At 43.2% G+C, this 26,176-nt stretch overlaps 1 protein-coding gene across 1 annotated transcript; it reads right to left on the bottom strand.

The window, feature by feature from the left end:
* Positions 1–1,862: 1,862 nt before the first annotated feature.
* LOC116982059 (glycoprotein-N-acetylgalactosamine 3-beta-galactosyltransferase 1-like) lies at positions 1,863–18,074 on the bottom strand. Its single transcript, XM_033035345.1, has 4 exons — positions 17,912–18,074; positions 15,789–15,984; positions 12,061–12,728; positions 1,863–3,172 (listed from the first exon to the last, which is right to left on the bottom strand). Exons 2-4 carry the CDS (start codon positions 15,976–15,978, stop codon positions 3,002–3,004), a joined length of 1,029 nt encoding a protein of 342 aa, XP_032891236.1. The 5' UTR covers positions 15,979–15,984; positions 17,912–18,074; the 3' UTR covers positions 1,863–3,001.
* Positions 18,075–26,176: the final 8,102 nt, after the last annotated feature.

Raw genomic sequence — 26,176 nt, 5'->3', positions numbered from 1 at the left:
TCCATGTTGCACTCATTCATGGACTGTGCAAAATCACTATCATCCATCTTGAATTGATTTTCTGTAAGATCATGACACATTTGATAAAAGTCAGAGCAATTCAGTTATTCGACACCAAATTGAGGCATTCCAGCATTTGTTAAATATGTGAATACGAGAATATTCACGAGAGGGGAGCTAATGTTTGTAATGATTCCCGTTTGCTTTTTATCCCCACTTTTTATTAATTAAAAAATAATTAATTATGTTTGTCCTTGGATTTTCCCTACTTTATCAACAACGGTGATTGGGTGAAATGGTGTTGCAACGATAGAGTTTCTGCCTGACAGCACCAGAGACCCGGGTTCGATGCTGACTATGGGTGCTGTTTGGATGGACTTTGTACGTTCTCCCTGTGACTGTGTGGGTTTGCTTCACTTTCCTCCCACACTCCAAAGATGTACAGGTTTGTAAGTTACTTGGCTTCGGTAAAAAGTTATAAATTGTCCCAAGTGTCTTGTGTGTGCGCTGGAGTAACAGGGAAAGCTGGTGAGTGAGGACACCGTGAGCCGAAGGGCCTGGTTACGTGCTGTATCTCTAAACTAGAATAAACAACTAAACTTGTCTTCCAACTTCAATACCATCATTTCCATATGGGAAAGATGGCATTGTGCTGGAGGTGGATTATTGCCAGGACTGGAAAATTCCAATGATGTGGAAAGGTTGGCCAGACTGGAGATGTTTTTATTGGAACAGAGGTGGTTGAGGTGAGATTTAACTGAGGTGTGTAAAATCTTGGAGGGCCTAGATGGAGTAAATAGGAAGGATGTATTGACCTTGGAAGATTGAAAGATAACCAGGAATTGACTGCCTGTGAAGCAAATTAAAAGAACAGATTATTATTTCTTTCTATTTTCTTCAGCACAAAGAACAGGCCATTCGGCCTATAATATCTGTGCTGAACATGATGCCAAGACCAACTCTTATCAGTCTACACATAATCCATATCCCTCCATTCCCTGCATATCCATATGCATAAAATTAAAGTAATGAGTGGAAGGATTAAAGTGCGGGTGAATAAACTTTCTGTTTAATGAGAGGAAAGTGGAGACCTGCAACTTATTATTGGAAGGATGGTCGAGCTGGAAACCTGCATCACATTTAGACAGTACGTGAGGAGTTCTGATCTGCCTACTTTGAAGAAGTTCTCCTCCTCTCCATGTTCTCCAGAGATGCTGTCTGACCTGCAGAGTTACTCCAGCACTTTGTGTCATTTTTTTGTAAACCAGCATCTGCAGTTCTTTGTATCTATTGTGAGCTGGCTAAAGAAATTCCTCGTTATCTCCATTTTACAGGTACGTCCTTTTATTTTGAGGCTGTGCCCTCTGGTACTAGACTCTCCCATTACTGGAAACATCCTCCGCATCCATTCTATCTCGGCCTTTCATTATCCAGTAAGTTTCAAGGAGATCACTCCTCATCTATACTCCAGTGAGTACAGGCCCAGAGCCTTCAAACGCTCCTCATACATGAACCCTATCATCCATCATGGGATCATTCGCGTGAACCACCTCTGGACTTTCTCAAACGGCAGCACATCCTTCCTAAGGCATGTCGCGGGGTGACGCCTGTTTGGTCGTGAGTAGTCGCCCAAACAGTCGTACCTTTTTCTGGTCACCGCTTGATTTTCAACATTTTGAAAATTTTCGGTGACCTGCAGCGACCATGACGGGTGCTGGCAAGTCGCCGAAAATAATTGCATAAGTGGACAGGCCCTAAATAGTCGTTGCGTCTTTCTGGTCGCCGCTGGATTTTCAACATGTTCAAAAATTTTCAGTGACGGTAGGCGACAGTGGGTTGACGCCCATGAGTGTAGCTTGACTTCTCCTGATGTAGCTACTGTTGTAGGTTGTCGCCAGGTGACGTAGGTTGTCACAGGTGCTGACTTCGGTGAATTCCATTGGCGACTATCAACATCAACCTATGTCAACCCGCGACAGGTACCGCCGACTGAATTGTGTTCAGTTGTCGCCGACAGGGTTGTAGCTTGTCGCCGGTGGACGTAGGTTGACTTCGGTTGTCGTAGGTTGGCGCCTGTGTCATCGTAGGTTTCGTAGGCGGACGTCCTAATGGGTCGCCGATTGTCGGTAGCTTGATGTCGACTTGGTGGTAGGTTGTTGTAGCTTGTCGTAGACATTGTCGTAGTGGGGGGTGTCCAGTCGCGGGCTTTTCGGCGACCTGCTACGACGATGACAGTCGCCTAAAAAATCGCCTAAGTGGGAGGCCCTTTACTTTTATATTCTAGACCTCTTGAAAGGAATGCTAACATTGCATTTGGCTTCCTTACAACTGACTCAACCCGCAAATTAATCTTTTGGGAATCTTGCACCAGCATTCCCAAGTCCCTTTGCACCTCTGATTTCTGAATCCTCTTGCCATTCAGAAAATAGTCTACGCCTTTATTGCTTATTCCAAAGTGCATGATCGTACACTTTGCTACGCTGTATCCATTTGCCACTTCTTTGCCCACTCTCCCAACTTGTCCTTTTGTTGATGCTCTATTTACTTAATACTACTTAACCCTCCACCTGGCATTTTTCTCGTTGCGCGCTACCTATAGTACTAGTATTTGGCATGAATGTACTCTTGTACAGTATTATCTGATTTAATAGGATAGCTTGCAAGCAAAAGCTTCCCACCTCAGTATCTCAGCACATGTGACAATAACAAGTCAATCCGATATGTCCACGGTAGTACCATGAAGTGTTTCACTGTATATCAGACATTAGGTAAATGCAAACTATTGTTATCACAAGATATTTGTAAAGAAGATACAATTCTCTCAACTGGAAAAAGGACACAAAGTGCTGGAGTAACTCAGCGGGTCAGGCAGCATCTCTGGAAACATGGATAGGTGACGTTTTGGGTCGGGGCCCTTCTTGAGACTCAACGGGACATTTGTTCGGGGAAGATGAAGTGACATTGCAGCAAGCTTCCGGAGCAGTTTGCCGTTGTTATATTGTCACTGGTTGCTTTTCCCTTCCACCACTTTGGGTGGGTTTGGGAAATCAGTGATTTTTCTGTACTTGTAACCCACAGCACGTAGATGATAAATGTAGAACTCCAGAAGGTGCATGAATGCAGGATTTATGTAGTGAAAAGAAATTGCCAAGTCTGAGCAGCACTCAGGCCCCTGAAAGAGAAAAGGAATTATCAGTCATTCATCAAAAACATAGAAAAAACAATCTTTTCACAAGTCTTTTTAAACAATGCATATCACTTCTGTATACAAAAATATATAGAACATAGAACTGTACAGCACAGGAACAGGCTCCGGCCCATTATGACCAAACCAAATATGATGCCAAGTAAAATTAATCTCATCTGCCTGCACATGATCCATATCCTATCATTCCCTGCATATCTATGTGCACTTCCATGTCACTGTTGTATCTGTCTCCACCACCATCCAAGGCAGTATGATCCACGCACCCACTACTCTGGGTAAAGAATTTGCCCCACACGTCTCCTATAAACTTTTCTCCTCTCACCTTGAAAGTATCCCCTCTAGTCTTTGATATTTCCACCCCTGGGAAAAAGGTTCTGACCATCGATTCTATCTATGTCTCTTATAATTTTATATACTTCTATCACATCATATATATACCCTAACTATATATATCATATATGCCCTATCTGTGCTGCTTATAATTGTATATACTTCTATCACACATATACATCATATATACCTCAGCCAACATCAGACATTCCAAAGAAAACAATCCAAGTTAGTTCAAGAAAGGCACAAAATGCTGGAGTAACAGTGGCTCAGGCAGCATCTCTGGAGAAATTGGATAGATGACGTTTCAGGTTGAAACCCATTTTCAGTACACTTTGGCACCTGTAGTTCATTTTTATTCCAAATGAGATCAATCTCTCCTTTATACCCTAAAACCCTCTAATCCAGGCAGCATTCTTTTATAAACCTCTTCTGCATCCTCTCCAAAAAGTCCACATCCTCCATGTTACCGGGCAACCAGAACTTTACATAATATTCCAAATGCAGCCTAACCAAAGCTGCAGCATGACTTCCTGCAGAGGCCATCCCATCTGAAGTCCCGTCACCCCTTTGCTCCATATGAAAAACAACTCCTAGCATCCATCCAGCCTACTGAGACAAAAGCACTGGATAGCCACCAAGTGGTCACAGGAGTGGAAGGCAACCTCATCTCCATTACACAGCTACATCTCTTCACCAGATAAAAGCTGTCCAGGGTTTTTTCCTCCCCAGAGGAGCATGGGTGAAGCTCAACACGCTTCGTACTGGAGTTGGGCGTTTCAGTGCCAGCATGTGGAGATGGGGACTTCGCCAGAGCCCAGCTTGTGAATGCGGAGCAGAACAACAGGCAGCCAACCATGTCATCTCTGGGTGCCCACTCTACCACCCACCAAATGGAGCTCAGGTCCTGGCAGACATTGACGCAGAGACAACAACCCGGCTGCTCAACACCCGGCTTGAGATCTAACTATTCCTTTGGTTTATGTTTCATTCACAAGAAGAAGAAGACTTCCTGACTCTTGTTGTTAACGGCCTGACCAATGAAGGCAAGATATGAACATCTTCTTTCGCCAAAGTAGCATTAAAGAAATTTCAAGTTACAAAACAATGTGCTAACCTCCATCTAAAGATTGTTGTTGATGTGTGAGGTAGATGGAGGAAGTGTAGATGGCTCACAAGTTTGAATTGCTACTTTACAATATCATTAATTAATCTGTTAATTAATTAAAACAATAACTTTATAAAAGATTTACATTCTGGTTTGAATATTTTGGTAATACTTCAGTTTTTAATGAATTCTGAGTGCAACCTTTTTCCTCAGAGATAAACCTATCCAACTCAAAATATAATTTTCCATTACTACAAATGGTGAGTCTTAACCAACCCGGGTCTTTCCATCACCATGAAGTTTACATGTTGCACTCCAGTTCTGCGTTCAGCTCATTATCATTTAATAATTAATTTTCGATCCTCTTGGAGATAATTAAATGACAACAAATCAACCATATTTTATGTAACCTCTCACTCTAAGTCTCCACATAACCCACTAGACATCTCATTTCTGATTAGAAACCAAATGTGTTTTGTTTTTGCAACAGGAGCTAAGTTCATCCATCACAATTTTTTGTTCATGGCAAAGCTAAAGTGTTGGGCAGGAAAGCAAGACAATTTGCAGCTCTTTCAGTGGAGATTTGATTTGCAGACACCTAACTTGTACTGTTTGAACATGAAGTTGAAAATTAAACCTACTCAATCTAAACATCGTGACCCACATCATTGGCCAGTTTGAGATCTGTTAGCCCTGAAAAAGGCAGAGCTTCCGAAGAAGAGTCCTGACCCAAAAAGTTGCCTATCCATGTTCTCCAAAGATGCTGCCTGACCCGCTGAGTTGCTCCAGCACTTTGTGCCTCTTTTTATGAGCCAGAGCTTACACTGGTGTCAATCTTCGTTGAGATGGGACAACACGGTGGCCTCGCGGTAGAATTGCTGCCCTACAATGCCAGAGACCCATGTTCGATCCTGACTGCGGGTGCTGTCTGTACGGAGTTTGTATGTTCTCCCCGTGACCCACATGGGCTTTCCCCAGGAACTCTGGTTTCCTCCCACACTCCAAAATGTCCCTAGTGTGTAGGATAGTGTTAGTGTGCAGTGATTGCTGGTGAGCATGGCCTTGGTGGGCCGAAGGGCCTGTTTCCACGCTGTATCTCGAAACTAAACTAAGAATAAAATAAACTAAGTTGTCCATTGCACAAATGTGCCAATCAATACGATAGCGAAGAAAATATGGTGCATTCACCTTAGCAGTCAGCAGAGGTTTTTTTCGTATTCAGATCAACATTTAGGCACAACCCAGTAATTAAACCTTGTATCTGTTGATAGGGATGGATTAGCTATAAACTGCAGCAGCTGTCACTTGTGCAGTTGTTGTTGATCAGTTGATGAAAATATATGACCTGCATGATAGGTTTTAGATGTGAAACATATGGTAAGCTTCAGCAAGAGGAATAAAGTTTCAAGGATACAAACTGATAAGAATGCGTCTTGCTGCACCTGCACGGTGGCCAAATATTATTCTCGCTCCAGGGTCACAACAACATAACTAGCACAGTGTATTGCTCACAAATTCATCCTTCAATGGCTGATGTTTGCTCTGCTGACAATTCCTTGCTTGCCATCTGCCACAAAATGAGTCGAAGGATATAAACCCATGAGATTACAAAACACACAGAGAACACCTGCCGACCTGTTGAACCAAAATGGAGGCTCTCAGAGTGAACAAGGATGATGGTGATAAACTGTACTTGCTGGGGCCATGCCATAGGTAAACCACTGCCATGTTCTAATAAAAACATGCTCGTAATTTATTTTTAATCATTAATCTTTATAATAGAAACATTAAAAAAAAATAGGTGCAGCAGTAGGCCATTCGGCCCTTAGAGCCAGCATCCAACTGATCATCCAAAATCAGTACCCTGTCCCTGCTTTTTCCCCATATTCCTTGATTCCTTTAGCCCTAAGAGCTAAAGAATAAATCGGCATGGACCATTCTCATGGGAAATTGCAGACAGTTTAATTCCTCATGTAGCAAGCTAACACTGCTGCATGATATTAATTCCACTAATTTTGATTTGATTTTTTTTACAGGCTATCATGCCTGATATTATTGCAACATCATGTTTGCTAAATCGATCTTTTATTTGGAGGATGGAACTGCAGATGCTGGTTTAAACTGAAAATAACACACAAAACGCTGGAGTAACTCAGCAGGTCAGGCAGCATCTCTGGAGAAAATAAATAGGTGATGTTTCAGGTTGAGACCATTCTGCAGACCAGATCTTTTATTTGTTTGTCCATAATCTCCCTTCCGTTTCCTCACAATATGTGTGTGGAATGTACTACCTTTGATCTCGAGTGGCAGAGTGGCGCAGCCGGTAGAGCTGATAGCTCACGGTGCCAGAGACCTGGGTTCAATCTTGACCTGGGTTAGATCCTAGCCTCAAGGTTCTGCCCATGTTGAGTTTGCAAGTTCTCCCTGTGACTAAGCGAGATTCCTCCCGGTGCTCCGGTTTCCTCCAACATCCCAAAGACTTGCGGCTTTGTAGGATAGTTGGCCTCTGTAAATTGCCCCTACTGTGTAGGGAGTGGATGAGAAAGTCGGAGAACATAGAACTGGTGATCAATGGTTGGCGTGCACCTATTGGGCCCAAGGGCCTGTTTCCATGTTGTATCTCTAAACTTTAAACTCTAAACTTGAAATATTAACTCTGGTTATCTATCCGCAGATGCTGCCTGGCCTGTTGAGTATCTGCGACGTCCTGAGAGAGAGGCTTCACTGTCAGAGATGTTCTGGCTCGAGTGAAGCAGGGAACACAGGCCACGATCACCCTCTCTGGTGAATACAGAGGATCCATTGGCAACACTGCAAGGAGGAACAAGGGACTGCAGAGCATTGGTCCATATTACTCAGCAGATATCACTGAAACAATTGTCCAGTGGTCACATCATAGTCTTTATGGGATGTTGCTGTGCTTAACATAGGTGCTGTTTATCCCATATTACATTAGCACAAAGCTTCAATGAGCTGTGGAGTAATTTGGACACATTGACATCACAAAAGTGTGGTCTAAATGAAGTTCTGTCTGAAGAAGGGTCTCGATCCAAAACATCACCCATTCCATCTCTCCAGAGATGCTACTTGTCCCGCTGAGTTACTCCAGCATTTTGTGTCTACCTTCTATTCTTCTAACCTTTTTCCAGATTCCTGATATGTAGGTTTTGCCTCTTTATTTTCCCCAGGTTTTGGAATTCCTACAGAGCAAAATGTTCTCACAAGTGTGAATTTTAAGCCTCAGATTAGCCTCCGGATTATATCATTACCTTCACTGCACACTGGTATGTCGGGAGTGGATGTGAAAATGGGGCAGCATAGAGCGAGTGTGAGCGTGTGATCGATGGTCAACGTTGAGTCACTTGAGCCAGAACAACTCAGTGAGGGCTTTCTCTTGGGTTGCTGCAGACACCCAGCAGGCCAGGCAGCATCTGGGGACTGATAATCAGAGTTAAAACGCTTTAGGTTTAGATTTTAAAGTGTAGAGATGCAGCCTGGAGACAGGCCCTTCGGCCCACCAAGTCCACAGGGACCATCGATCACCCGCTCACACCAGGCCCAAGTAATCCCGCTTTCTCATCCACTCCCTGCACACTAGGGGGCAATTCACCGAAGACAATTAACCTACAGATTATCTGTATCTCTAAACAGATCTCATGGTCTTGGTCGACAAAAATGCTGGAGGAACTCAGCGGGTGCGGCAGCATCTATGGAGCGAAGGAATAGGTGACGTTTCGGGTTGAGACCCTTCTTCAGACTGATGTGGGGGTGGAGGGGGGGTCACGAAGAAGAAAGGAATTGGCAGAGAGACAGTAGGCTGTGGGAGAGCTGGGAGGGGGAGGAGAAGGAGGGAGAAAGCAAGGACTACCTGAAATTGGAGGTCAATGTTCATTGACCTGGAGACTGGGGTGTAAACTACCCAAGTGAAATATGAGGTGCTGCTCCTCCAATTTGCAGTGGAACTCACTCTGGCCATGGAGGAGGCCAGGACAGAAAGGTCGGATTTGGAATGGGAGGGGGAGTAGAAGTGCTGAGCCAGCGGGAGATCAGGTTGGTTAATGTGAACTGTGCAGAGGTGTTGGGCGAAGCGATCGCCAAGCCTACGCTTGGTCTCACCGATGTAGAGCAGTTGACACCTGGTGCAGTGGATGCAATAGGTGAGGTTGGAGGAGGTGCAGGTGAACCTCTGCCTCACCTGGAAAGACTGCTTGCGTCTTTCATTTAAAAAAAAAAGTATCATATCTTCGTCAAAAAATATCACAACCAGACCTGCCATCCTTCTGAAAAACTGCTTAAACAATCACCACCAACACTAAATATCGCAGCCCCATCACAATGACTACATTTCACACTCTTCTATGTGGTGATGGATGACCCACTTGGAGTTTGGGATGAATCTTGGAATTTGGCCTTCCTGTTGGAGTGTAACCGGTTCGCTGGGTTGTGGAAGAATTTCACTGCAGCACCTTGCCAAGGCATTCGGGGAAAGTGAAAGAGTTTCAGAAGCCCACACTCCAACGCTGCCTTGCGGTGATCAGCTGTATTTTTATTGCTTGCTGCAAAGTTTGCCCAAATGCTTGTAGGGCATTCAAATTCTAACCTTGATCTGTGTTATCCCCTGTGACAAACCAAGATAGAATGATTTTCATTGAATGGGCTATATTAAAGGCATGTCTGATAAAGCCTGCATTTATATCAGCAGTTATCACAATGCAAATTGTTTATACAAAGTCCAGCAGATAGAAACAGCCACAGTAATTCAACTTTCAACACAGGAATGGTGCAGGAAAGTGTGTGGTGGCTTCACATATATTGATGAACTGCCATTCGGTTTACAGTGGCATTGAGGGACCAATGTCTTCATTGTGTCTGGCATGTCTGACTGGTGTATCAACAAGACTATAGACCCTGGTGACTCTACAAAGTGGCTTTTATAATCATTGCAGCTTTTCAATTGAAAAGTTTCTCACTCACTCTCTCTCTGCATTCTGCAGCGAGTCAAGGTTAGACTCCCATGCCAAACCAATCAGCGAGCTGGCTGCTTCCCACAGAGAGCAAAGCTCTTTCTATAAACAAGGTCAAGCCAGCTGCTTTGATGGTTTGGAGGAGAGGATGCCGGAGATTCCTGGTGAGGTGGTCGTGAACCAGGAATGGGATGGTATCTGCGTACCCACATCCCTATCCCAGTTCAAAACACTGGGCACAGGCCAACTGTAATATTGTGAGCGGGTGCCCTTCCTGCTGGAGTGTAACCGGTTCGCTGGGTTGTGGAAGAATTTCACTGCAGCACCTTGCCAAGGCATTCAGGGAAAGTGAAAGAGTTTCAGAAGCCCACACTCCAACGCTGCCTTGCGGTGACCAATATTTTAAGAGCGTCCGCAATCAGTTTCAGGGAGGATGTTGATCAGCCGTCCTGTTCCTCGTTTCCCCATCGGGTCATCACAGGAGAGGTCCACCACACAAAGTGCTCACTTCCAGCAATGTTCAGGAGGTCAAAAATGGACAAGTCAGAGGAAGTCGGTTTCACCTTGGTTTACTATTTTAGTTTAGGAGATATAACGTGGAAACAGGCCCTTCGGCCCACCGGGTCAGCACCAACCAGTGATCACCATACACTTTTTGCCCCTGTCCCACTTAGGAAACCTGAACGGAAACCTCTGGAGACTTTGCGCCCAACCCAAGGTTTCCGTGCGGTTCCCGGAGGTTGCAGGTAGTAGAAGCAGGTTGGGAGACTGACAAAAACCTTCAGGAACCGCACGGAAACCTTGGGTGGATCGCCAAGTCTCCAGAGGTTTCCGTTCAGGTTTCCTAAGTGGGACAGGGGCATTACACTATCCTACACACACGAGGAACAATTTACAATTTTTGCCGCAGCCAATTAACCTACAAACCTGTACGTCTTTGGAGTGTGGGAGGAAACTGGAGCACCTAGAGAAAATCCATGCAGGTCACGGGGAGAACGTACAAACTCTGTACAGACAGCACCCGTAGTCAGGATCGAACCCGGAACCCTCGCGCTGTAAAGCAGCACCTCTACTGCTGCATCACCATGCGTTCTTCTTTAAATTTACTTTTTAAATTAAAATAATATTCATCCCTCCTGTCACAATATATACTGGAGCAAGTCTACTTGTGTAGCATGTGCATGATTTTCAACACATCAAAAAAACACATTACTGTGACAAAACAGGAATAAATAAGCACATTAAAGTAAAGTATTTTAATTATAGGAATGTAATGTTTAATTTACCTAGATTCTATCTAGATTTACCTCATTCTGTCTGAATGTTTCCATTGTGCTACTGACATGTCTCCCATCTCCCTTCCAAACCATTGATTCCATCTGCGTTTGACGCTGCCTTGGAAATGCAGCCAACACAATCAACACAAGAAAACAAATCTTTTCCCGGCTCCCGTTGGACAGAAGATACAGAAGCCTGAAGGTACGCTCTACCAGACTCAGGAACCGCTTCTTCCTCGATGTTATGAGGCTTCTAAATGTCCTTGCATAAGCTAGGGGACTGTCTGATTCACCTCTACCCCATTGTGGACATTGAACTTTGTCTGTAGACTGATGCACTTCAAGGCTAAGAACTATATTTTGAACTCTGTATCTACCGTACTTAAGTTTGCCTTGATTGTATTTATGTATAGAATTACCTGATTTGATTGGATCACAAAGCTTTTCACTGTGCCTCAGTACACATGGCAATAATAAACCTGAACTTAAACCTAAATCGCAAATATTAGGTACGTGTGACAATTGCCAGAGGTCACTGGGACTTCATATTCTATTTTGAGCTAGCTTCTACTTATTCATCTCCCCCAGACCAATGTCATTGGTGTAATAAATGATTGCAGTCTCTGGGTCAAGAAGTAAAAATTAAGTCAGAGCCATCAACCTGGTCAGGACAGTAGGCTGTGATTTGACCTCCACTCTCCACTGATTTAGAAAAATCACAGTGGGCTTCAGGATGTTCAGAGGACATTCTGGGTAACTGGTGTATGTGTGTGTATATGTGTTTTGTGTGCATGTGTGTGTGTGTGTGTGTGTGTGTGTGTGTGTGTGTGTGTGTGTATGTGTATGTATATATGTATGTGTTTACGTGTTTGTGTGTATGTGTTTGTGTGCGTGTGTATGTATGAGTGTATTGTTTGCGTGTGCGTGTGTGTGTGTGTGCATACATATGTATGTATGCATGTGTGTGTATATGTGGGTACGTATGTGTGTGTATGGGTGTTGCGTGCATATGTGTACACACATGCCTTATCTTTGCCAGGTTATATCCTACACCCCAGCTGTTTACACATCAATTAGTTCTTTGGCATAGGTCCTTATTAGGCTGGACATTTTACCACATTAACGGGTGCTACAGAAATGCGTACTGTCATTGACAGTAAGTAGTGGACTTACGTCTCCAGATGTGTAATTGGTGAACTTCCAGAGCCAGAAGTTTTTGTCATACCGACCTCGAACCAAAAGATTCTCCAGTGAAAGGGGCAAAAACGTCTCTCGTTGGTGGTTATCTCTGGAATCTCCTGGTCCAATTCCAAGTGTCTCCATGCATTTTCCCAGCGCCACGTCCTCCACATGGGAAGTATGATGGCAGGTCTCATCTTTGAAGGCTGTCACATACCTTTTCAGTGCTTCCCTGCTCAAAACGTAACCCGCCCCTCCGCTCATGTAGCCCTGTTTGTGGTACATCTTAAAGTGCCTGCCCATGTACACAGCATCATCGGGGCTGTACTTGGAGAGCAGGAGCCTGAGATTCTCAACGATGACATAGGTATCATCGTCGGCCTTCAGAAACCAATCGGCCTGGTCAATGTGATGTTGGTGCACATAGTGGAAGGCTTTAATGGTTTTGCGGTATAGCTGATTTCTGCCCTCTTTGGTTTCCAGTCCAATTGCAGGGAAGTCCGGGTTGCTTTCGGAGCTCATGAACAGCAAGATGTTACAGCGCTTGCCCCAGGTGGTTTTGATGTGCCTGGCTTTAGTCTCCAGGTTGGCAGGTGCCGTCATCACCCAACAAAGGATGCGCACCTTCTTGTACAAATCATCTGATGCCGAGTGATTTCTCTCTGGTAATAATAAAAACACATTGCAACACCGTCATTAAATCCAAGCTGACAACTTCTGTGTTTAGCTTAGTTTAAAGATACTGCACGGAAACAGGCCCCTTCGGTCCACTGAGTCCGCACCGACCAGCGATCCCTGCACACTACCACTATCCTACTTTAGGGGTGATTTACAATTTTACCACACCAATTAACCTACAAACCCGTATGTTTTTGAAGTGTGGGAGGAAATCGGAGCACCCGGAAAAAGCCCACAAAGGTGACTGGGAGAACGTACAAACTCCGTACAGACAGCACCCGTAGTCAGGATTGAACCCGGGTCTCTGGCGCTGTAAGGCAGCAACTCTACCGCTGAGCCACTATGCCAGCACCTATGTAATGGAGTAAATCTGCTTCAAGCATCATTCAAAAACCAAATTACTGGTAACAATTATAATGTGGGAAAACCAGTATAGGACAATGAGAAAAAAGAGACAAAGTGCTGGACTAACTCAGTGGGTCAGTAGCACCGTCGGAGAACATGTATTGGTGACGTTTTGGGTCAGGACCCTCCTTCATAAGACTGAAGAAGTCCTGTGTTCACCTATTACCACTCTTTGACATGCTCCTCCTATCTTCTAGCTTTCCATCCATTATCCCCCCCCCCCCCCCCCCCCCCCCCCCACAATCAGTCTGAAGAAGGGTTCTGACCCGAAATGTCACATACATGTTCTCCAGAGATGCTGCCTGACCTGCTGATTTACTCCAGCGCTTTGTGGGTTTGTTTTTTGTAAACCAGCATCTGCAATTCTTTGTGTCTACATAAGACAATGAGGGTTTGATTGAAAGATACAGCATGTAAATAGGCCCTTCGGCCCACCTCTCTTTCCACTTTTTTCTCCTCCAGACGTGTCCCATCCTGGAATGCTGCCTGTCCATTTCCTCCCCAGATGCTGCCTGACCCACTGAGTTTCTTCACAACTTTTTATCTTCCTCAAGTTTCCAGCTTCAGCCATCACATGTTGAATGGACTATCTTTTACTCATCTACCCTATATTTTTTACCAATTAGTTTAAGGCTATGCCTCCAAGTTAGTGACTTCAGCGAGAAGGGAAATAAGTTTCATGTTATATTGTCTAGACCTGCCTAGGCCATCCAAAGACGTACAGGTTTGTAGGTTAATTGGCATGGTATAAATTTAAGCTGTCCCTAGTGTGTGTAGGATAGTGTTAATGTGTGGGGATCGCTGGTCGGTGGGCTGAGGGGCCTGTTTCCACTCTGTATCTCTAAACTAAACTATAATAAATGCCCAAGTGCTGTTTTAAAGCAAAGATACTTAATGCCAGTCAATCGTTGATCTATGCCTCTTCACTGAATCTGTACTCTTTACTGCAGTTGCCCTCTCTCCAATGATAGGACAGGACTCGGAGATATGTCCTCTCACTAGCCAGAGAATGGGAGGCTGGCTGATGTTTCTCCGAGTCTGAAGAGGTGTCCCGATCTGGAATGTCATCTACCCATAGCCTCCACAGATGCTGCCTCAGCCACTGAGTTACACCAGCAAATTGTATTTTACTCAAGATTCCAGCATCTGCAGTTCCTTGTTTCTGCCGTTTCTCTTTCGTCACGATTGTTGTGAACTCAGGCTTCACACACACTGATCACAAGGTTCCTGATCATCAAGTCATTAGAGCAGGCTAACTGGCTTATTTACCAACTCATCCACCTGATGGCATAATAAATTGGGATGAGCAGATAAATATGCTGGGCTGTGATAGATTTCACTGTTGACTTGGTTTATCCTCCCTTTGTAACTAAAACAAGTGATCTGACCTGGGATCAATAGTGACCCAGAGATGTCCATATGTCAATTACTTTATAATTATACTGTGGGATGTGATTTCTCAATTGGAACTTTGAGAATAACTTTACACGTTTTGAGATACAGCGCAGAAACAGGCCTTTCGATCCATCAAGTCTGTGCCGATCAGTGATCACCCTGTACACAAAACGCTATCCTGCACACTTGGGGCAATTTTTACAATTTTACTGAAGCCAATTAACCTACAAACCTGCACATCTTTGGAGTGTGGGGGGGAAACCGGTGCACCCGGAGAAAACCCACGTGACGCGGTCACAGGGAGAATGTACAAATTCCATGCAGACAGTACCTGTAGTCAGGTTCGAACTAGGATCTTTGGTGCCGTAAGGCAGCAGCTCTACCGCTGTGCCACTGTGTTCCCTACGCTGGTGTATAAATATATGCAGTCAGCCTTTCCTTTATCTAGCTTGGCAAATCCTGCGAGATTGCCAGACAAGGTATGGAGGGAAGAAGGATAACTAAACAGCCTGGCTCTACTAGATTCAACCAGAAAAGTTAAATCGTTCCCACATCACTATAATCGCCCAGCAGATAAAGACTTGGTGAACAAAATGGCCTCCTTTTAAATATTATCAGTCTACAATTCATTAATTCAAGGAAGACCTTTTAACTTTGATAAGATAATTGCCAGCTATAGAAGAATGAAAATCAAATTATCATAGAAACAGAAAATAGGTGCAGGGGTAGGCCATTCGGCCCTGCGAGCCAGCACCACCATTCAATATGATCATGGCTGATCAAACCAAATCAGTACCACGTTCCTGCTTTCTCCCCATATCCTATGATTCCGTTATCCCCAAGAGCTATATCTAACTCTCTCTTGAATGCATCCAGTGAGTTGGCCTTCACTGCCTTCGGTGGCAGAGAATTCCACAGATTCACAACTCTCTGGGTGAAAACATTTTTCTTCATCTCAGTCCTTAATGGCTTACCCCTTATTCTTAAACTGTGACGCCTGGTTCTGGACTCCCCCAAAATTGGGAATATTTTCCTGCATCTAGCCTGTCAATCCCTTAGGAATGTTACACTTCAAAAAGATGCCCTCTCATCCTTCTAAATTCCAGTGAATATAAGCCCAGTCATGCTATAAAGAGGTTAAATAACATTTGAACTGCAGAAGCTTTGCTAACTGTTGGAGGTGAAATGATCAGTCACAAGATTACTTAACAATTTCAGCAACACAAAACAGATTAGTTACTTACTTGAACTATAATTCATCATTCCATTTCCATGAAGCCAGTAATGATGGAAGTTGTAGCGATTATGATCATTTTGCGTGGTGCCTTGAATATGTAATTTGACCGTGTTAATGAAATAGGAGCTGGTGAAAATTCCGACTGCAATTCCAATGATGTATTTGATAAGGGACCTCATGGATCTTGAAACTGCCATTGTGTTCTGAGCACGACAAAAACAAATCACTGTTTAAGTCAAGAAAGGCAATGAATTAAACTGCATTTAATCTTATCAGGGCATCTACTTTATCAACTCACATGCAAAATAGATTTCAACATGACTTGTTCAAGGACACCTTGGTAGGTTAACTGCTAGCTTAGTAGCAGCTGTAATTCAACCCAAGAGCGATTTTTTAGTATAAGCAAGTTAGGGTTTGGAAGAAAAAAAAAGAAAAATGTACTTTCAAACATTTAAATTTTGTTTTTGAAAATTAATTTATACATCCAATGAGATTTACCCTCATTGGATGTATAACCTACATAATACAGTGTAATATTATCAGACCAATTAACTGAGGGATTGATGTTGAAGAATTGCCAGCAGTTTAGTTTAGTTTAGTTTAGAGATACAACATGGAAACTATGGCCCACCGAATCCGTGCCGACCAGCGACCCCCTTACACTAGCACTATCCTACATACGAGGGACAATTTTACAAGTTTTACCAAAGCCAATTTACCTACAAACCTGTACGTCTTTGGGGTGAGGGAGGAAACTGGAGCACCCTGAGAAAACCCATGCACTAATAGGGGAGAACTTACAAACTCTATATAGACAACACCTGTAATCAGGATCGAACCCGGGTCTCGGGCGCTGTTAGGCAGCAACTCTACCGCTGTGCCACCATGTCGCTCTGTTCTATAGTCACAGTCAGTTCTCTACAAATAAAAGACCTAAAGTGCTGGAGTAACTCAGCGGGTCAAGTAACATCTCTGGAGAACTTGGAATGGTTGACCTCAAACCATTTTGTATTCCAAATCTACTTTGTAAACCAGTATGTGCAGTTCCTTGGATCTCAAGAGTTCAATACATGCATGTTTATCTATTTTGATTAGCATTCAATGTTAGAAGAGAATCAATGACAGCACCATGTCATTGTTGATATAAGAAGAATACAAATTAAGATAAAATTCCAATTAGTTTAGGCTCCATTCTAACTACTGTAAAGGCCAGGCGATACTACTGTCTGGAAGCAGTTTGATATGTTCTCACTTGACCAAGTCAGATTATGATCTTGACTTTGAAATTATGAAATTAGATTTGAGGTCACTTGCACCACAAACCATTTTGCATTCATGTAATGAGCTGTAGAATTTGCTCATTTCAGTTGGATTATTACATATCCTTCGCAATCAGCAGAGTAACCTGAAATGTTAAATAGCCAATTAGGTAAAGAAACATTTGACTGGTCACTCCTCGTGCCTGATATTAGATGTCGTTGCTTGAGAACTAATTAAATCTTGGAACTCACAGATAGGGCTGTTTTTGTCACCTCTCAATTTGAGCACATTGTTGTGCAATGGATGGCAGTTACAGGGGGATTTCGCACCAAATTCTTTGAACTTCCCCAGTCTCAAACCATTCAAACCAATCAAGGATTTCTACCACAGCGGTTAGTTAACTCAGTTGAGAAATGTACATTGAAGGCTCTTAACAATTCTATCTTCCATTAAAATGCTCCTTAAAACCTCTTTTATCCTGTTCGTATCATTTCCTATATCACTTCATATCAAACTTTCAATGAACATTCTACTTTACTGAACTACAATACAAATACAAGTTGTGTTTAGTTCAGTGTAGTTTATTTTATTTTAGTGTAGTTTAGTTTAGTTTAGATACAGCATGGAAACAGGCTGTGATGCAGGATGGTTACTGCTATGCCACTGTGCTATCTGTAATGGTGTGATGCTGTTTCCAGCCTGGGCTAAGTGTTTAATGGTGGAGGAAACCAATCATTACTGCAGGATCAACGTATTTAATACTAAGAATCACACAGCCTGTAACCTTTCTTATCTGTGACATCCATTCCCGATTACTCCAGACCTTATTATTGCCATCCCTTTACATCAGGTTTAAACCATTTCACCGACCTTGAAAATAATCTTAATTTGCTGTTTCTTCCGCGCCGTCTGACTTTCTTTTCTTTGGGCCTCTCGATCGACAAATCTCTTCTCTCGTTCTTTTCCTGGATTTCTTCAAACAGCTTTTTGATTCTTTACTCTGTGACAAGCTTTTCTTTATTTCATTGCTGCTTCGGATCTGCATTTGGATTAGATAATGAATGTAATGATGAGAATTGTTCTTGTCAGTTAAAAAAGAGCAACCAACGATCTCCTGTGTTATTTCAGTGTTAGCTCATTGCTAATTATCCCTACCTGCCTCCTCCAAGAAAGTGCCCTGAATCACAAATTACAGATGTATAGTCACAAATTATTAACACACTTTATAACAGAACATTCACAATGACTGTTGGTGCTGAGGCAAACAAATTTATTTTCATCATGCATGGGATAAAATTTCAGTTGGAGAAGCTATTACTTGGTTTGTAAAACAAAAGCCATCTGAATACATAAAGGGAATTTAGTTCAGTTTAGAGATACAGCACGGAAACAGGCCCTTTGGCCCACCGAGTCAGCACCGACTGGCGATCCCCGCACATTAACACTATCCTACACACATTAGGGACAATTTTTACATTTATATCAAGCCAATTAACTTACAAACTTGTATGTCTTTGGAGTGTGGGAGGAAACCGAAGATCTCCGAGAAAACCCACGCAGGTCACGGGGAGAACGCACAAACGCTGTACAGTCAGGGTGGAATCCGGGTCTCTGGCACTGTAAGGCAGCAACTCTACCGCTGTGCCACCATGCCGCCCAAATTCAGAAAGCTTTGAAGAAAGGTATCAACCCAAAACGTCACCTATCCATTTTCTCACGAGATGCTGTCTGGCCCGTTGAGTTACTCCAGTACTTTGTGTCTATCTTTTGGTGTAAACAGCAACTGCAGTTCGTTTTTTATTACATAAAGGGAATTGTTTGATAGCAGAACTTGTATCATTGCACCTTCACAGCCTGTGTCTGGCATTAACTCTTTATTAGCACCTCAAAATGTTATGGACTTTCATAATGTATAGACAAATGAGATCAACTTTGTCATGTATCTGAGGAAGTGAAATGTATGATTTGAATGAGAATTTCTTTCACATTTGTTTTTTGAACAATATCTTGCAGTGGACTACATAGACTTTTTGTGGCCGATGCTGTAACTAGAAAATTATCAGCTTTTATTCTCAGTCGCTATATCGGAATTATCATATGGTAATTGTGAGAAAGCATCTGCATCACATTTTATTTGGAACATGTGACAGAACTAATCTAGGCAAGGTCTTATCCTTCCTGGACAGTGTCCAGTTCTCCATTGTTCTGTGGAACTGCCATCAGCTGCACGTCACTGTAAAGAAATTCCCATCTGTAAGGATGTGGAGTTGGAAAAGTTACTAGAGAGTATTCAGAGGGATAGGTTATACAGGCGTTTGGATGGGCAAGGATGTCTCACAAATCTGATTGAGATTTTGAAGATGTGACCAAAAATGTTGATGGGGGCAGAATTATATATATTGTTACATGGACTTCAGTAAGGCATTCGACAAAGTTCTGCATGGTAGGCTGCTCTGGAAGGTTAGATCGCATGGGATCCAAGGAGAGATAGCTGAATGGATTGCAAATTGGTTTCATGGAAGGAAGCAGTGGGTGATAGTGGAAGGTTGCTTTTCGGACTGGAGGCCTGTGACTAGTGGTGTGCCTCAGGAATCGGTGCTGGGCCCGTTACTGTTTGTCATCAACATCAATGATTTGGATGAGAACATACAGGGCAAGATTAGCAAATTTGCTGATGATACAAAAGTGAGTGTTTTTGCAGGCAGTGAAGATGGTTGTGAAAGATTGCAGCAGCATCTGGATCGATTGGCCAGGTGGGCTGAGAAATGGTTGATGGAATTTAATAAAGAGAAATGTGAGGTGTTGAATTTTGAAAAGTCTAACAAGGGCAGGACCTACTGTACACAGTGAATGGTAGGCCTCTGGGGAGTGTTGCAGAGCAGAGGGGTCTATACAGGTGCATGGTTCCTTGATGGTCGAGTCGCAGGTAGATAAGGTGGTCAAAAAGGCTTTTGGCACTGGCCTTCATTAGTCAGAGTATTGAGTATAGAAGTTGAGGGGTTATGTTGCAATTGTATAAGACGTTGGTGAGACCGCATTTAGAGTATTATGTTCTGTCCTGGGCACCATGTTATAGGAAAGATATTGTCGAGCTTGAAAGGGTTCAAAGAAAATTTATGAGGAGGTTGCCAGGACTACAGGGTCTGAGCTATAAGGAGAGGTTGTGTTGGCTGGATCTCTATACCTTGGAGCGCAGGAGGACGAGGGGAGATTTTATAGAGGCGTATAAGATCCTTAGAGGAATAAATCGGGTAGCTGCACAGAATCTCTTGTCCAGAGTAGGTGAACCGAGGACTAGAGGACATAGGTTTAAGGTGAAGGGGAAAAGATTTAATACAAATCTGACGGATAGCTTTTTAACACAAAGGGTGGTGGGTGTATGGAACAAGCTGCCGGATGAGGTAGTTGAACCTGGGACTATCCCAATGTTTAAGAAACAGTTAGAGAGGTACATGGATAGAACAGGTTTGGAGGGATATCGACCAAACGCAGGCAGTTGGGACTAGTGTGGCTGGGACAAGTTGGCCGGCTTGGGCGAAGGGCCCGTTTCCACCCTGTATCACTCGATGACTCTATGAGTTACTTTAACTAATCATCTTGGCTTTGGATTCGTATGCAAATGCTACATGTATCCTTTTTTAAAAAATGATTAATACACGTTTAAGCAATGTGAAAGAGGTCCTGTAGCGAGACAATGTACCTCCTGAGAGTCGCATCGGACTTCTCAAGCCCCATTCCAAATTCGCACCTGCACCCAATTTCTGATTGTTTAGGATGAGAATTATTCTTTAACTTGTGTATTGTTTATTAAACTAAACTTTTTTTTTGCTTCCTGTGATATACTAACAAGCGATTTCAATTAGAATAGCTTTTAATGCACTCCAGTATTCTCATGTTCCTAAGAGCAGGAGCTGCTCCACACATCGAGCGCATGGACTATTTGTAAATGGTGACAAATATGACTGATCTGTGCATGCCTGATCTGTGCAAAAAGAATTTCACTGGGCAGTGCACACATGACAATAAAGCAGGAGCAGAATAAGGCCATTCGACCCATCGAGTCAGCTCCACCATTTGATCATGGCTGATCTATATTTCCCTCTCAATCCCATTCTCCTACCTTCTCCCTAGAACCTTTGGCTCATCATTTTATATTAGCACATCCTCAACATTATTTCCTTGTTAAACAATTCCCAAGAAATCTATGTATGTGCTGGAAGACTCACAGACGTGAATGCTTATATTAAGGGTCCCGATATAAACAGTTTGAGGCTGAGCAGCCATTTTATCTTAATCTACAGTACGCCGAAATCTGCGCCCAAGATGAGGTGTTCCATACCAGGTCATCGGAGATGTCCTCATTCTTTAGGGAACGGGGGTTCCCCTCTTCCATTACAGATGAGGCCCTCACATGGGTCTCCTTGATATCCCGCAGCTCAGCTCTTGCTCCCCATTTGTAACAAGGGGGACAGAGTCCCCCTTGTCCTCACCTTCCACCCCATCAGCCGTGGCTTACAGCACATAATCCTCGGACATTTTGGCCACCTCCAACGTGACGACACTACTAGCCACATCTTCCCATCTCCACCCCTTTCCACTTTCCGCAGAGACTGTTCCCTCCACAACTCCTTGGTCAACTTGTCCCTTCCCACCAAAATCACCCCCTCCCCAGGTAATTTCACCTGCAACTGCAGGATGTGCTTCACCTGTCCCTATACCTCCCCCCTCAACTCTGTCCAAGGACCCCAACAATCTTTTGAGGTGAGGCAGAGGTTCACTTGCACCTCCTCCAACTTCATCTACTGTATCTGCTGTTCCAGGTATGGACATCGGTATATCGGAAAAAAACAGCATCTCATATTTTGCTTGGGCAGCTTACATTGGGCAGTGTACCCATCATCTCTGCCACCAAGGTGACCTGCTCATGAAAACACCACTCCCTGCAGATTTGGATCACAGGCTTGGATAGAATGGATATGGAGAGGATGGGAGTAGTGGGTGAGTCTTGGACCAGAGGCCATAACCTCAGAATTGAAGTACGTTCCCTTAGGAGGGAGATGAGGAGGAATTTATTTAGTTGGTGGGTGGTGAATCTGTGGAATTCTTTGCCACAGACGGTTGTGGAGGCTATCAATAGATATTTTTAAGGCAGAATCAGATAGATTCTTGATTAATACAGATGTCAGGGGTTATGGGGAGAAGGCAGGGGTTTGGAGGGAGACATAGATCAGCCATGATTGAATAGTGGACTAGACTTGATGGGCCAAATGGCCTAATTCTGATCTTATCACTTAGGAGTCATTTCCCTCGATGTTACACAATGTACTTAACTGCAAGTATATTCACTGTCATAGGAATGTGCCCAGCAACACTGTATCTTCAACCCAACGTTGCATTTGTTCAAGGCAACAGCACATCTCACCTTCTCAGCACACCCCTGCCTTCCCGGGTCGGGGGCAATAAACAACCATCCACACCTCGATCCCAAAGTAATTACTCTATTCCCTTTGAGAAAATACTAATATACCCCACTTTTAGTGGAAACGCAATGAAAATGTCTTCAGTAGAAAACATCTCAGCTGAATGAATCTGGTCAGTGCCCAGTCTGAGAGTGGACCAACAGTTCACAGGGTTACTTACGCGAGTCCATTGTTTCATTTAAAGGGTTGGATTCACAATCACCGGACAGAAATGAACGTCTTTCCCGACCAAGCCGCTGCTTCAGCTCGTTTGATTAATTGCATCCTTTCATCATTTTCTGCTGTCTTCATTTCCCTCTTGGTTCCCCGTGATTGTTTTAACTACCACAGAGGGCTTGAGGTTCCTGAAACACCCGGAGAATTTAACGACTACCCGTGATGGGGTTGTCTGATATTTTTTTTATTATCTCATCCACTCAGCTGTCGGGAAATGTAGTCACGCAGTTTCTTATCTTTCCTCTCAGAGGCGGGAGCCTGAGATGAAGGTGCGCTAGACAAGGCGACATTACCTACACTCCAAGGTGAACAACGTTAGAACATGTGTAGGAAGGAACTGCAGATGCTGGTTTGCACTGAATTTAGACACACAATGCTGGAATAAATCACCGGGACAGGCAGCATCTCTCAGGAGCCGGAATGGGTGACGTTTCGGGTCGAGACCTTTCTTCAGACCGGACCGAAACTTCACCCATTCCTTCTTCCCAGAGATGTTGCCTGTCCCGCTGAGTTACTCCACCTTTGTGTGTCTATCTTCGGTTTAAACCAGCATCTGCAGTTTCTTCCTTCCTTCACATCAGGTCTGACATATATTGTTAATGACAGAGACTTCAGTCCAGATAGGGTCATCATTAAATACTTCCCTCGAGTACAAATACATATTGCTTCTCATTGCAATCTTCTGCCTAATTAATCTCCTGTTCATAAAAAAAAATGCATCTGTAGACATTCTTCTCCCTATCACATTAACCGCCCATTACAAATCCATGTTGACTTTCTCTTATCAATTCAAATTTATCAAAGTGCTCAGTGACTTTCTCCGATTGTCACATATGTTAGACCATTTTATCACTGCATTTTTTTCAGAAAGCTGAGAGGTTACATAGTAATTACCAAAGATAAGATGCGATAATGGTGTAATTGAGTTCTACAGAGGTGGTGGGTGCACAGTAGTATAGCTAGTGGAGCTGCTGCTCCTTCTCCGTGTTACTGCATGGGTTTCCTCCAGGTGCTCTGGTTTTCCCTCAGGTGCTCAAAGAAGCTCAGGCCAGTACATAAAATGGCTGCCGTAGCAGGTCAAGGGTAATAAATGGGGGGAAATTGATGTCAATGTGGGGAGAATACAACGGGATTAGTGAGTTATGAGTGTAAGTGGATGCTGTTGTTTGGTAAGGACTCAGTGGGTGGAAGTACCTGTTTTTTTTTAGTTGTGTGACTGTTAATAACCAGTAGGGGATAATTTATTAATTTGATTGAAAGATGCAGCGTGGAAACATGCTGGTGACACAGTGGTAGAGCTCCTGCCTCACAGCACCAGAAACCCGGGTTCTTTCCTGACTACAGGTACTGTCTGTACGGAGTTTGCATGTTCTCCCAGGGACTGTGTGGGTTTTCTCTGGGTCCTCCGCTTTTTTCCCTCTCACATTCCAATGACATACAGGTTTGTAGGTTAATTGGCTTCTGTAAATTGGTCCTATTGTACATTATGTAAAAGTAGGGATAACATAGAACTAGTGTATAAGTGATTAATGGTTGGCGTGGGCTTAGTTGGTCGAAGGACCTGTATTCATCCTGTATCTCTAAACTCAAAAACAGACCCTTTGGCCCGCTGAATCCAAACCTACCTTTGATCACCCGTACACTAGTTCTGATATCCCACTTTAGCATCCACCCCTTACATGTGAGGGACAATTTACAGAGACCAATTAACCTACAACTCATCTTTTAGGATGTGGGTGGATACTGAAGTACCTGGAGGAAACCTATGCAGTTAGGGAGAATGTGCAAACTCCACACAAACAGCACCTAAGGTCAGAATTTAATGCAGATTTCTGGCACTGAGGCAACAGCTGTGCCACTCTCTAAGTTTTGCAAATAAATATTATACATCAAATACAAGATTATCTATATTTTATGTTGAACAGATTTAGACTCAAATGCATTTGATTATTGACCAAACGTTTCCTTTAATCTTAACCTGGTCAGATTTTAAACCTGTAAAAGTTGAAAAGGATTAATTTTACTAGCCATTTCCATCAATGACTATTTTAAAATACTGGTCACATTGTACTCACTGAAACCAGACTAATTAATGTTAGTTGGGTTTCAGGGGGAGATGAAGTGAAGGCAGCTTTGCTATAGCATATGTTTCCATAACTCTAGTTGGATATAACGGATGGATGAATTGGGGGAAACATTGTTTACATACCTGAGTAGAATTGGTTATAATGTGATTTTGATTGGGAATGAGAGTACCACTTAAAAGTTACTTTGAAATTGACAAGCAGAAAAAAGCTGTATTGGGGAAAAACCCCCCAGTTAAAGTGGGGGAAAACAAACACTTTCTCTGTAACCTCACCAAAGCTTTCAGGTACTGTTGGCTGCTAATTTCACCATGAGTGGCCATAGAATTTGCCAAGCAATCGCTTCCATTGACACATGTATAGTGATACTCTGGGTGGGAGATTGCAACCTTCACATAGTCCACCCTGTTTCGACTAATGCAATCAACCCGATGCGCACAAACAAATAGATCAAATAGAACAAGTTGACCTACAACTTTAGGCTGTACAAGCCATATGCAAGAAGAAGAAGAAGTGATACTCTATTAATCAATGTAACATAAAGCTTTTGTTTAAGAATGGACTGCAGACGCTGGAAAAATCGAAAAATCAGTCTGAAGAAAGGTCTCAACCCGAAACGTCGCCTATTCCTTCTCTCCATAGATGCTGCCTCACCCGCTGAGTTCCTCCAGCATTTTTGTCCAACATAAAGCCTTTAGTATTTTTAGGTTGCACTAAAAAAATAAACATAGTTATTTAATTTTAAAAATTTCTATTTAAAAATCCTTGTGAAAAATATCTTGTTATTCTGAATCTGTAACTTAATAACCCCAAGCCACCATTCTCCATTGACTCAGTCATTTTTATTATTAGATTTTCAATATGCAAGATTTCTTCGGAACACAACTACTTTGTTATAGCAGAACGACCTGTTCTGTTAAAGTCTCTGTTGTGCAGATTTACAAAAATAGTGAGAAAGCAAGATTATTTGATGCTGCTTTAAATAAAATCCAACTTTTGTTGCCTTTTATGCCAATAGTGTATTATTATATTTAATCAAAGATTAAGATCTTTGCTAAGATGATGATAGCTAACTTCCAGCAAAAGTTTATCATTACAATCCTAGATTCCAGTTTACAATTTCACAACCAGTTGGTTGCTTTGGATTTTGGATTAACTCTCTGTAATAATTAAACCTACGGCGCATCCGGCTTTTCGGTAGCGGCGACATCACCACGGAGGTCCGCAGGACTGGAGGGCGGCATCTTCGGCCTGGATCGATCGCCTCAGCGCTGAGGGAGAACAAGGAGGGAAGAGACAGAGACTAAGACGTTTGCCTCCATCACAGTGAGGAGGTGCTTGGTGAACTCACTGTG

This window comes from Amblyraja radiata, chromosome 16, assembly GCF_010909765.2.
Source record: "Amblyraja radiata isolate CabotCenter1 chromosome 16, sAmbRad1.1.pri, whole genome shotgun sequence".
Classification (NCBI taxonomy): domain Eukaryota; kingdom Metazoa; phylum Chordata; class Chondrichthyes; order Rajiformes; family Rajidae; genus Amblyraja; species Amblyraja radiata.
The sequence above is the reverse complement of the archived record's forward strand: the minus strand, read 5'-3'. Positions and strand labels throughout refer to the sequence as shown.

Coding starts and splice junctions, on each gene's coding strand:
- LOC116982059 (XM_033035345.1), bottom strand. CDS start 15,978: ATGGCAGTTTCAAGATCCATGAGGTCCCTTATCAAATACATCATTGGA. Junction 12,729..15,788: donor AATGATGAATTATAGTTCAA/GTAAGTAACTAA, acceptor TATTATTACCAG/AGAGAAATCACTCGGCATCA. Junction 3,173..12,060: donor CCAATTACACATCTGGAGAC/GTAAGTCCACTA, acceptor TTTCTCTTTCAG/GGGCCTGAGTGCTGCTCAGA.